This window comes from Catharus ustulatus, chromosome 14 (genome assembly GCF_009819885.2).
Source record: "Catharus ustulatus isolate bCatUst1 chromosome 14, bCatUst1.pri.v2, whole genome shotgun sequence".
In the NCBI taxonomy this organism is placed as follows: Eukaryota; Metazoa; Chordata; class Aves; order Passeriformes; family Turdidae; genus Catharus; species Catharus ustulatus.
In genome coordinates, this window is record NC_046234.1 from 15,378,315 (window position 1) to 15,391,061 (window position 12,747).

At 54.5% G+C, this 12,747-nt stretch overlaps 1 protein-coding gene across 2 annotated transcripts in view; it reads left to right on the top strand.

Moving 5' to 3' along the window:
- The first annotated feature begins 10,575 nt into the window (after positions 1 to 10,575).
- The window catches only part of EDA (ectodysplasin A), a 60,631-nt gene continuing 58,459 nt past the window's right edge, over positions 10,576 to 12,747 (top strand). For both annotated transcript variants that reach the window (XM_033072550.1, XM_033072551.1), the window contains exon 1: positions 10,576 to 10,854. In XM_033072550.1, coding sequence (XP_032928441.1) covers positions 10,576 to 10,854 — 279 coding nt within the window. The remainder of the gene's footprint in view (positions 10,855 to 12,747) is intronic.

A 12,747-nucleotide genomic window follows, 5' to 3' on the forward strand; every position in this document is an offset into this window, starting at 1 on the left:
GAACAAATTCCATGTGCTGGTCCTTGAGGGAAGGGAGAGCAGGAGGAGACTCCAACCCCTCGTGCCCTTCTCCCTCCGGAGTGTCCGAGCTGGGGCTCCCTGCCCTGTGCTGGCTGTCCCAGGGCCTTGGGGGGACCCGTGGGGACCTCAGGGGGACCCGACCCCTGCAGAGCCCCGGCTGCTGCTGCCCGAACCCTTCTCAAGTGCTTGTGCCGTGTGGGTGGTGACAGAGCTCGGCCCGACCCCAACGAGGTCCTGTATCAGTGCGTGGTGGTGAAACACAAACCAACATTGCTGAAGTCAAAGTATCCTTTCTAATCCCCCGGCCCGGTTTCTCTTTCTTTCCAGCTTTTCCTCCTCCGCCTCCTGGACCCTCCCTCTGTTCCCACCCCCCTTCTGTTTCTCTTTCTCCCTTCTGTCATAAGAAAGTGACTGTGTCCTCGAGGGGACAGTTTTCTTATGCCATTTTATACACTGTGCTTCATGTTTAGAACTTTTTTGCACTAGTTCCTATTACATTTATTTTCCAAACTGGTTTGACAAAAAACAAACAGAAAAAAAACCCAACAAAAACACAATCCCATGCTATAATTCAGTTGTATTAAAATATTATCCTACTACTCTCTGTGTTCAATAGTCTCTGTACCTGTAATGCTTTCAGTTCTGTTGTATTTTGGGGCCGAGGTTTTCTCTGCTCCTTGTTTAACCCAGTAAAGAAATAAAATGTTAAGAATTGATGATAACTCCTCCCTGTCTCTGCTGTGTCATTGGGGCCACCGGGGTCCCACAGGGACGGGCTCCCCCCAGAACCTGCTCTAAACCCCAGCCACTGTCCCGTGGGGGTTGTTTTCCTGCCAAATCCAATCCCAACTGGAGGCCAGAGAGGCGGGATGGAGGGACAATAACCCTGCCTTAACTGAATTTGATTTCGTAACCTTTCTTTATATTCTTTTGTTTCTTGCTTTCACATTTCTTGCCACGGGGCTCACCTCAGAACAATAGGGGCGAAGGCTGTCACCAAGAGATTCATCAGACAATAATGACTCAACCAGGGTATCCAAATTTTGCCCAGCTGAAGTCCACACCCACACATAATCTGGAATTAATTCCTCTGGACAACAGAGCTCGGCATGGAACAGAGCGAGGACACCGCGCTCCAAATTGAGCGCTGCGTGCCAGGCTGGGAAAGGCCACGGGATAAAACTCTGCAGTTACACTCTGGCCATCCCCATCCCGGGCTGCAAACACTCTGTGTGGAGAGAAAACCAGGGAGAAATTGGATGGGGGTGGAAAGAAATGTTTTAAAAATCCAGATTGGTGCGGGAGGCAAGGCACAGAGTGGGGGGTGCAGGAGGGGGAGTTTGGGGGGCTGGTGGGTCACAGTGAGAGGGGCTGGGGGTGATGATGGGGGCTGCACATCCCCAGCGTGGCAGCAGGAAGGGGGGATTCTGTCCCTGTGCCCTGCTCAGGTGAGACCCCACCTGCAGAGCTGCCTCAAACTCTGGAACCCCAAAATCAGAAGGACCTGGAGCTGCTGGAGCGAGTCCCAAGGAGGTCACAGAGCTGCTCCAAGGCTGGAGCCCCTCTGCAGCCAGGCTGGGGGTGCTCACCTGGAGAAGAGAAGGCTCCAGAGTGACCCCAGAGCCCTTTCAGTGCCCCAGGAGAGCTGCAGAGGGACTGGGGACAAGGGAGGGAGGGACAGGACACAGGGAATGGCTCCCACTGCCAGAGGGTGGGGATGGATGGGATATTGGGAAGGAATTCCTGGCTGTGAGGGTGGTGAGACCCTGGCACAGGGTGCCCAGAGAGGATGGAAGAGGTGTTTGACCCCCCAGACAGCAAAGCACCCACTGGAGCCTGTCCCCAGGAAACCTCAGGTGCCCCAGCCTGCCCTGCAATTGCAGCAGCAAGGTGAGCACCAATTCCAGGGTGATTCCTCCTGAGTGTGCCCTAAACTGTCCCAGTTTGGGAGCTCTGGGCCCCAGCTGGGCTTTAGGAACAACAAAAATGGGTCCTGCAAGAACCTGGGATATGAACAGCGTTGGGACGCAGCATCAGCCTTTTCAGGAGAGTGTTTAGGATTTTTTATTTTCCTTTGGGATACTGGCAGGATGTGTCCTGGCAATCCTGGTGCCACCTCTCATTCCAACCTCCTGGGCGTCTGGGGGGCTGTGGTGCCACTCCTGAGCTCCCAGGGAAGGGTTTTGGTGGCCACATGGTGCCCAAACTGCTGCTGCAGCTGCAAATCCACCCAGGAACGCGCTGGTTCCCCAGGATTTGATTAGCAGGGATTTGAGTTAAGTGGATGTGAATTTTCATGGCTATAGGGCTGTGCACATCAAAGCTGGGAGGCAGCATGGGGCCAGGGAGAAGTTTCTCAGCTGTAAATTTGCCTCGTGACTCCATAAAAACTGCAATGGGCAGCATGGAAAGAATTCTGCTGGAATGGGCCTGGAAAATGCTGCACCCCCGAGAAAAAAACACAAAGAGCTTTTGCAGACCCAAATCAAAGTCCAGGCCTGGGAATGTTCTGAGGTGAGAGATGGGACTCTCCAGATGCTGAAATCCTGGGTGGGGTCTGGGTTTTGAACCTCAGCCCTTCTGGATGTGGATTAGGAATTCCTCTTTTATGTCTGTATTTATGGTTTAATAGATGGCACACCAGCTCCTGCTTTCTGGGTTATCAGAAAGGAAAAGGATCGTTTTCAAATGGGTATTTCTGAACAATTTCAGACCTCCTGCAGCTTCTCCATCCTCCCTGAGCATAGGAGAACTTGGGATTCATGGAAATCCAGAAACAGGGATCTAGAAACATGCTTGAGATCCTTGTTTTTCACACCAACACTTGACCATGGGGGGTTACGAACACTGAAGAGAGGATTCCTCCTCTCAGAAATTCAGTTTTCAGGGTGTTTTCCACCTACCAGGAAACTCCAGGATGATTTTAGGCCTTTCCAGTTCTGGATATTCTGGGCATATTCCAGCTGGAACTCCTCATGTTGGTGAGTTCTGCATTTATTTTTCTGGGATCAATCAGGTTTTTTGGGTGTGTTTATGGCTTTTGTGAGTTGACAATGTGATGCCACCTCAGCCAACTGATGAAAATCCTGGAGTGAGGAGTTGACGTTATTAATGATTGTCATTTTCCACATTTTTTGCCTGAAGGACTCCTTTGTTCTCTTCTTTTTGTCTCAAAATCTGTGTTAAGTAACAGCTTACAATTAATTTTTCATTCCAGCCCCCTTTGCCCCAGCAGAGCCTGGAGGGGCTGTGGAAGGTGGGTTTGTATGGATTTCCTGGGAGCCAGATGGGTTTTACTGGGTGATTTCTTTCTCCCTTGTTCTGCTTTTCCTGGTTTCTCCTTTGGATCATGGCCTTGCATCTGTTTTGGTACCTGAGGAAGATCAAGGTTTCACTGATGTGTTTTCCCCACTGAAAAATTTGTGTCTTTATTAATTCAACTTTAATTGCAGTGAAGAGAAGCCGTTGATGGGAAAGAGCTGGGGAGGGTTGGGTTTGGTGCCTCCACCTCCCTCTGGTTTCCTGCTTACCCTTCTCCCTCAAACCCTCACCTTTCCAAGGGCTCTGCTCTCTGTGACCAGGAACAGGACCCAAAGAATGGCTGGAGCTGTCAGGGCACACTCAGGTTGGATTTTAGGGAAAGGTTCTTCCCCAGAGGGTGTTGGGCACTGAAAGGGCTCCCCAGGAATGGGCACAGCCTCCAGGAGGGTTTGGAAACCCTCCCAGGAACAGGGTGGGATTGTTGGGGTGTCTGTGCAGGGCCAGGGCTTGGACTGGATGATCTGTGGGTCCCTTCCAGCTCAGGAAATCCTGGGATTCTGTGGGATTCTTCTTCCTCCAGTCTCAGCATCTTCCTACCACCCTCTCCTCTCCCTCAGCCATGTTGCTTGACTTTTTCTCGAAAACTTGTTGAGTTTGGGGCTTTTTTTAATAGAATTACTTGGGTTGGGATCTTTGGGTCACTTCTACCCCACTCCTGTTCCTTGCAGAATGGGTTCTGCCTCCCCCACATCCCTTGGAGCCCTGCCCAGGTGAACAACCAGCCCCAGGTAAAACCCAGCACAGGCTTGGAGCAAAGCCTCGCCGCCAGGAGATCCCCTGACACGTCTGCACTCATAAACTTGTCAACATTTGGCTTTTTTTGTCCCTCTTGGGGGAAATTGCTGCTGTTCCTCACCCCGTGTCAGCTCCCGAGCCGCGTTGGGAACGGTGCTCACACCCCTGCTGTGGGCGAGGCTCCGGTGGGAGCTGTCACTACCGCGGGGTCAGCAAGCCAACGGGAACCTCTGCTCCATAAACTGTGAGTTTTTCATAAAAGCCTTTCTAATTTGTACCAAAGAGACTCCAGCACACCCTTGGGACTGGTAAAAATAATAATAGTTTGAGTGGTGGAAGACTGCGAATTTGAAACAGAAGGTTGTGAGATCCACGAGAATTACCCGAAACATCAACGTTGGACATCAATTAATGTAATTTAGATATACAATGAGATAGCAGAGATTCCCACAAAGAACTGTCAGCTCTTACCTCTTCAGATCTCGGTGAGACAAAGCAGATGTTTCCATCCCATCGATCCGGAGGAATCGGCCCTTCCATCCGACAGCATCGCCTCCACTCGCACAGGAATTATTCCTCACCAAAATTACAGGGTTTGCTATTTTTTCAATCATTTTTTTATTCATCCTGAGATGAAATGCACATGTTCCTATCAGCAGGTTTAGCTCAGGAATGCTGCATTCCCAAAGCCAGGAGTCTTCTCGTGGAGGTGAAGGCGAATGGCACTCGGAGCTGGAGGTGTTCCCTCTGGAAAGGTCCCTCTGTAACAGCCAATTTAATCTTCACTATTCCATCCCCAACAAACGGCTCCTGCCCCTTCCCAAATCCCCTCAGCCAGGCTCACATGGAGTGCTTTATCCTGCCTTGATCTCACATGGGCTCTGCAGAGGAAATTGCTGCTTTAGGGCTGTGTTCTGGAGGATATTCTGTCTGAGCCTTGTGATCTTTCTCCTCACTTAAATCCACAAGTGCTGGCGCGCTGGGAAGAACAAACACGTGGGGTTTTCCTTGCCTGGTTATTGCTGTCATCTCACATTAGCAATCCCAAGGCTGGAAATCGCTGAAATCCTGGGTCACCTGGAAACTAAGCCCCGGATGTGGGGTCCTGTAGCTGGATCAGGGCCTGGGTGTGCAGTTTCCAATCACTGTGAGCAGAAAAAGACCCTTCCATATGTTCTCCTTATGACTGTTCCTGCTTTGATATGAATTCCTAGGATTTACCCTTTTTAAAGCCAGGGCTTCAGTTCTTAATGCTGGGCTCGCCCTGCCTTACACAAAATAGTTGGAAGTTTGAGTTCAGGCCAGAATTGAGCTTTGGAAAAGGGCCTGGAGTGATGGGAAAAGGGGGAATGGCTTCAACCTGACACAGGGCGAGCTAGATAAAATTTTGGGAAGAAATTCTTCCCTGGCACAGGGTGCCCAGAGCAGCTGTGGCTGTTCCACCCCTGGAAGTGTCCAAGGCCAGGTTGGACAGGGCTTGGAGCAGCCTGGGACAGTGGGAAGTGTCCCTGCCCATGGCAGGGGTGGGATGGGATGGAATTAAAGGCTCTTTCCAACCCAAACCATCCTGGGATTCTAAACTGGGGCTGGAACTGTGGCCCTGCTCCACCTGCAAAGGAGTTTGGGCACTTTGTGTTTGTCTCTCTTCATGCAGAAATTGCATCTTTAGGCTCAAATCATTATCCATGGAATTTACATCTCTAAGGAGAGAAAAGCAAAGACCAAAGGGGCTGAAATGGGCACGAGCCTGGGGCAGGGCATTTCCAGGAGCTCTCCTGACAGAATTCCCCCTGCCTGGAGAAGACACAAGTGGTGACACTGAGGTTCCAGTTTCCCGTGCCCACAATTCAGTGTTAATCCTATGGACTTCTGGCAGTGGGAAGCCATTCCCTGTGTCCTGTCCTTCCATCCTTTATCCAAAGTCCCCCTCCAACTCTCCCTTTAGGTGCTGGAAGGGACTCTCAGGGTGTGACAAAGCAGCTGCAAACCCTTGTGCTGTGACAGCAGTCATGGTTTAGGTGGGGAGGGGTCTGCTTGGGGGGATCCCACCTGGACAGGTGTGGATCCTTTTCCCCAAGGAGCCCCAAATCCAGAGCTGTGCTGCTGGGCAAACAGGCCTGGAAAATCACAGAACTGATTGAGATCCCTGAGACCAACCTAGGACCCAACAAGCCACGGCACCAGGAGGGCTGGGGATTGGATAAACCCTCACCAAGGGGCAGGGAGAGGAGCCCCCTCCCCGTGCTCAGGCTCAGCATTAGGGTGCAGCCCCCTCCTTCCCCTTCTCCTCTTTTTCCCTGCCTTTTGGTGAGCGATCTGAGGGGCTGAGCAGGCTCTGGGCTCTCTGGCAGAGCATCTTTCATGTAGCACGTCTGCTCCTCCAGGCACAGATCGTATCCTCTTTCCCTGGCACCAGCACAGCCCGAAAGTGGCACCCCCAGGACAATGCCTTGGCCGGCTCTGGCGCTGACCCGGGATGTGGGAGCCGAGGGGTCGGCGTGAGGGGGCCAGGAGGCACCGGGGAGGTTGAATAAAGTGGTGTGGAATATCATTGTTCCAGCCAGGATGAGTAAGAGCACAGCTGAGCCTGGTCACCGACGGCACTTCCACGATTCCGGGGGAGGCAGGGGCTCGGCGACGGCTGCACAGTTGAAAATCGAGACAATGAGTCTATAAAAGTTTAAGAACTGAATAGACCCCGAACATTTGGTTCTCATTATCACCAAATAACATATAAATAAACATACAACAGAACCAAGAGCAGCATCTTCCTCACCCCCTCTGCAAGAAGTTGTGTTTAGGCTGAGCTTGGCCTCCTTGGCCAAACCTCCTCCGGGATGGAATCCTGGGGCTGCCAGGCCTCATCTTCCTCCAAAACAGAGCAAAGCCTGCTCCAGGCAGGAAAATGAGGTGTCAATGTGCTGCTGGTCCTCAAAAGTCAGCAGTGCAGGGGGAAATGTGAAATAAGCCCAGCAAGAGTCAATACAGATATTTTTTTTCATGTTGTAAAAAGCTCTTTTCACTCCACCACGGGCAGGGACAACTTTCCCTATTCCAGGTTGCTCCAAACTTCATCCATCCTGGCCTTGGACACTGCCAGGGATGGAGCAGCCACAGCTGCTCTGAGCAACTCAGTGTTCATTGTGAGAATTCGTGGAGTAAAACGAGAGGGAGAGATGAATCATCAGACACTTCGATGTCCTGAGAAGGAAAATCCTGGCAGAGCCAGGAAAAAAGCCATGAATGTAATTCCTCAGTACATGTTGCTCTTCTAAGATTAACACATTGCTTAATCCCTGCCCTATGGACGCAGCTGGACACAAATAATTATCTTTCCTGCATGGGCAGAGCTCACAGTTACTGAAAAAACAGCCCTGAGCAAAGCAGATTGCATGGAACATCTTAGATCTCACTGAGGAGAAGGAATTGAGATTGCAGGGCTGGATGGAGGCTCCATAAAATCGGGATTCTCCTTCCTAAGGGCTTGTAAACACCCGTGGATGTGCTGTTGGAGTGCCAGGATTTCAGGTTTCAGGAAACTTTATTGTAGTTGTGTTGTTGAGAACATCACTGAGAGAGCAAGGGATGGCTTTCCTCAAAAGAAAAGTCAGGAATTCCAAAGCTTTTAGGTCACACATGTTAAACTCCACTCTGCAGCCGCTGCAGGAATTGCAGCTGCTGCCAAAATGTAAATGGGAAATGGGCTCAAAGCTGCTTTACATGGCTCAAAGGTTCCCTGGTCTGTGGAATTCACGTGGGGAGGGGCACACAGACCTGCCAGGGAGTGCCCTGTGCTGGGCAGAGCTGTCCCCATTCCGAAGGGAAGGCAGATCTGAGCTGCAGCAGCTTCCTCCCACCTGTGGTTAAACCCTGCTGGGATGGGAAGGCCGTGCTGGAAAAAACCCAGTGAGTTTGGGAATCAAGAAAAAAAGTCATTCCAGGCATGTTCTCTGTGTGTTGTCCTCCTCTGTAGCCTCTGCCCACCCTCTCAGCTGCTCTTTATTTTCCCACCCAGAGCATCAGGGATCCCTGTCCCTTCTGCATCTTCCCCACCCTCTGGTTCCCGTTTCTCCTGGACCAGGACCTTGGAGAACAGGCAGGATATAAAAAACAATTTAAACCTGAGAGGTTCCTCATCCATGTAACAAAGTTTTTCAGGGCTGGCAGAGGAAGGGGAGGGAATGCTCAGAATAAGAGGAATTAAAATAAAATCCTGGATAAACTGCAACCATGGGCTGTGGGGTTTGATGTGAGGATCCCACTTATTAATTATGTTTTAATTCCATCATCACATGGGATTCCTTTTTAATTAGCAGGATGATGATCAGCTCTTGGAGGCAGAAATCCCTCGATCTGAGGATTTGGCCCAAATCCCTGATGAGATCTAGGCAGGGATGGAGAACTCACATCTCCCCCTGACCCAGCCCCAGGCTGACCTGACCTCTAAAACTCACCTTCAAAGTAACCTAAATGTCTGTGGAAAATGGGATGAGGCTGCTGCAAGCATGGCTAGGATTTGAGTTAGGATTTTCATCTTGAAAAACAGGATTTTGGTAGTGCAGGGGTTTCTCTTGACAATCCTTGTGGGTCCCTTCCAACTCAGAATATTCTGTGATTCTATGAGAACCAGTAACAACACTAAGCACTCAAATAATTATAAATGTTCTTAAAATAATTGCAGAGTTTTGAACAGAGGGTTCATTTGTGTTTATTTGCTTTTTGCTCCTCAATTGTTGGGGTTGGCAGCGCTTGATGCTTCCAGTTTTGCTCTTCCCAAATATTAGGGAAGCATTTCTTTCTTAAATGAAAACAGAGACTCTCATGGAATTTCATGTCTATGACACAGGACTTATAGGAAAAAAAACCTACTGCAGGAAAAGAAGGCCAGGAAGGGCTGGAAAAGGTTGTCCTTGTCCCCAAAGGCAGGACAAGGCCACCATGGGACTCTTTATGGCTGTGATCTGTGGGATGAAGACCCCACAAATTCTCAGACCATGTGTTCCAGGGATTCTCCTGGAAGGGACAGCTCAGCCTGCCCCCAAGGTCTGGGAGCACAGACCTGGCTCAGGACCACCCAGCTCTGGGAGCCCACCCAGGAGAGCTCAGCAGGACCATCCCAGGGATGTGAGTCCTTGGTGCTGGCCCTTCCTGGAGATCTGGGGATGGCTCTGACATCTCCCAGCACTGCTGACCTGCTCTGCATTACGTGATCCTCCAAACCCAGCTGGAATCTTCCTCTGCAGTGCCACCTCCTCTGCACCTTCTATTTAATCCCTTTTTTTCCTTTTGCTTTACCAAATCACATCCTATTCTCTTCAGGCCACCTCTCGAGTTTGTTCAGAACACTTCCAATTCCTCAATTCAAATTTCCTGGCAGCCTGTGAGCATCACAGCACCTTATTCATTTCATTATCCCTCTCATATCAATTAAACCCCTTAATTTGGAACAGAACCAGCAAAGGCTTTGCCAGCTCCTTTCGATGAGCTTTAAGGTCCTTCCAAGCCAAGCCAGGTGTAATTCTATTCCATGGTTCCCTCTCCCTGGTTCACTCTTTCCCAGGCTGTTTTCCAGCATCCATTAGCTCCCAGCAGTGACAATCAACCTTTAAAAAGCCGGAGAAGGCAGCGACAGCTCCCCCAAAACACTCACACCCCCCTGGGCACCCCGTGCTCGGCCGTGTCCCCTGGCAGAGCGGTGACAACGCTGCCCATGCCCGGGGATCGGTGGCGTTTGGTGTCTGGAATTCCCGGGAATCCTCCGCCGGCTGCGGGGACAGCGACAGGCGGGACTGCGGTCACCGGGAGCGGAGCGGGTCCATCCACATCGGGATTGGGACCGGGATGGGGATGGCGAGCGGGGCTGGGACTGGGATGGGAAGAGGACTGGGCTGTCCTGCACCACACTGGGCTCGGGCACACCCATCACCTGCCTGTACCGGGACAGGTACAGCAATCAGGATCGGAACCGGGACCGGGATCAGGTCCATCCATACCGGGACTGGCACTGGGACTGGGACTGAGATGGGGATGTCGAGGAAGACTGGGACTGGGATGGGAAGGGAAGGGGACTGGGCTGTCCTGCACCGCACTGGGCACGGCTCCATCCATCACCGTGCCTGCCTGTACCGGGACAGGGACAGGAACCGGGACAGGGACAAGGACAGGGACAGGAACCGGGACAGGGATCGGGATCGGGCCCGCAACGGGGCGCGGCTCCAGCCCTATATGACCCCGCCCTCCTAATTTGCATATCCCCGCCCAGCACCCTGCGCTGCCCAAGCCCCGCCCCTGCCCTGCCCAGGCCCCGCCCCCGGCCGGACGCTGAGGCGGCGCTGCCCCGGCCGGGCCCCGCCCCCGCCCTGCCCAAGCCCCGCCCCCCGGGCTCGGCCCCGCCCCCTGGCGGGGCGCTGGCGGCCCGGCCGCGCAGCCCGCGGTGCCCGGCGCGCCCCGGGAGCAGCAGCGCTGGGGCCGCTCCGCGCCGCTCCGCCCGAGCGCACCATGGGCGCGGAGCGCAGGGCGGCGGCGCCGGCTCCCCGCGGCTGCGCCTGCGGCGGCGGCGGCGGCAGCTGGCGGCTCTTCCTCGGTTTCTTCGCGCTGTCGCTGGCGCTGCACGTCCTGACGCTGGGCTGTTACCTGGAGCTGCGCTCCGAGCTCCGCCGCGACCGCGGCCCGCAGCCCGCGGCCCCGCCGCGCCGGGACGGGACGGCGGCAGCGCCCGGAGCCCCGGCCGGGGGCCGCCCGCAGCGCGCGGCCGAGGGCGCGGAGCGGCGCCAGCAGGTGGGTCCGGCCGGGGGCGGGGGGACCGCGGGGGCTCCGCGCCGCTCGGGGCCATCCCCGGCTCCATCCCCGCGCTCGGTGCCGCGCCCGGGGCGCTCCGGAACGGCCCCTTCGCGGAGTTGGGTGGGAGAAGGGGGACAGCCCCGAACTCGCGGTGCGGGGATGAAGAGCGGGGGGGAGCTCGTCCGGGCTGGGGGTGACGGGCTGCGGGGCCGCCCGTGTTCCACCTGCTGCTCGCCGTCTCCATGTCGCGACAGACCCGCCGTGTGTCCCGACAGCACGGCCGTGGCCGGGGGCAGCGGCTCTGCCCCGGGCCTTGCGGGGTGTCCCCCGGGAGCGGGGTGTTGCTGTCGGGGAGCCCCGCACGGCACGGCCCCGCACCCGCCGTGCGCGCTGGGTCCCGGTCCCGCACGGCTCTGCTTGCTCCCCTCCCTGCTCCTGCTGGGTTCGTGGTTCCCCCTCTCCCCCGGCCCAGGTGCATCCTCTCCTGGGTGATACCTCGGTGTGCCCCCCGCAGCAGCTCCTCAGCCCGTGCAGGACAGGTGGGCAGCACCTCCCGGTTGTCCCCGCCGGTGTCCCCAGCCCCTGGCGGGGGTCGCCTGTCCCGAGAGCTTCTGCGAGAGCCGGAGCAGAGCTGGGGCCTCCGCTCGCAAACTTAGCTCATTTTTTCCAGGCACGAAACCTCGCTGCGAGCAGGATAAGCTGGAGGAAGGAGTTTCCTCCCCTCCGAGCCTCCCGAGCGGATGGCCCGCTCCCCCGAGGTGCCGGGTGGCTTTGCCGCGGAGTCGCAGCGGGGTTTCGGGGGAGATGCCAAGCCCTGCCTCGGCACCCCGGCGGTCCTCGCCTTGCCGCTTATCAGTGTGTGTGGGGGGAAGGACAAAAATAGCTTTGATAAAGCGGCGAGTTTGGAACTCTTCCTCGCACTTGGCAGCGGGAGCCGTTCCGCCGCGCCGGCCTCGGCTGCCCCCGGGAAAGCCGGGCTTGCGCTTCCTCCGCTGCCTGCATCCCGCTGCTTCCCGTAAGGAATGCAATCCCGCCTTGGAGCGGAGGGAAGCCGAGCCTCCCGGGTCACCGCTCGGCGCTGTCCCCTCGAGCGGTGTCAACACAGAGTGAGCCGGAGCAGTTTGGTGTCGTGCTGGGATTCCTGGGTTGCCTTGGAATAGCGCGCGGCTGGAGTGCCTGTCGTGTTATCGTGCTGGATCTGTTTAGTCTTTCGAGCTCTTCTTTCCAGCGAGCGTATAATGAAATACCAGGGCAAATACTTGAGGCATTCATAAATTACAGCGTTAGATAATTTGTCTCTGGATGCGGACGGAGCTCCGAGCGTCGCTCTCTGCAGCTGACGGACTCCAGATAAGGTAACGCTAATTATTTATTTCTTTATTCTACATCTGGCCTGTCAGGCTCGAGATGAAATATTCTTTGGGGCACATTGAAGCGGTTGGGTTGGAGAGAAGAGCTGCTGGTAGTAGGGACGTGGGGAAGGAAGGCTGAGTGTCCCAAGCTGCTCCGGTTGGGAACGGACAGCGTGTGATTAATGGGATTTGTAGTGGTGCTGCTCATCTGTTTCTCGCTGGTTTTTCTGCCTTGAGTCGATGTGCAGCTGAAAAACAAGCACTGTGAGTGTCCTGGGGTGCTGTGAGTGCAAACAGCTTTATTTAGGAAGTTATTGTCCAGCTTTGGGTCTCGGCAGCTCTTCCAGGTTGTGCTGCTGATAAACCCAAAGTGTCATCCCATACGTGTGATGCTTGCATAAATTGGGCTGAAATTACGAAATAATTAATTCAGGAGATGTGATCAATGACATTGCTCTCCTGAGGACCATGGCCAGAGTCAGGATTCATTTAGGGGGAGACCAATGGCCACAGTGCTGTGAGCCCTCAAATCTCCTTC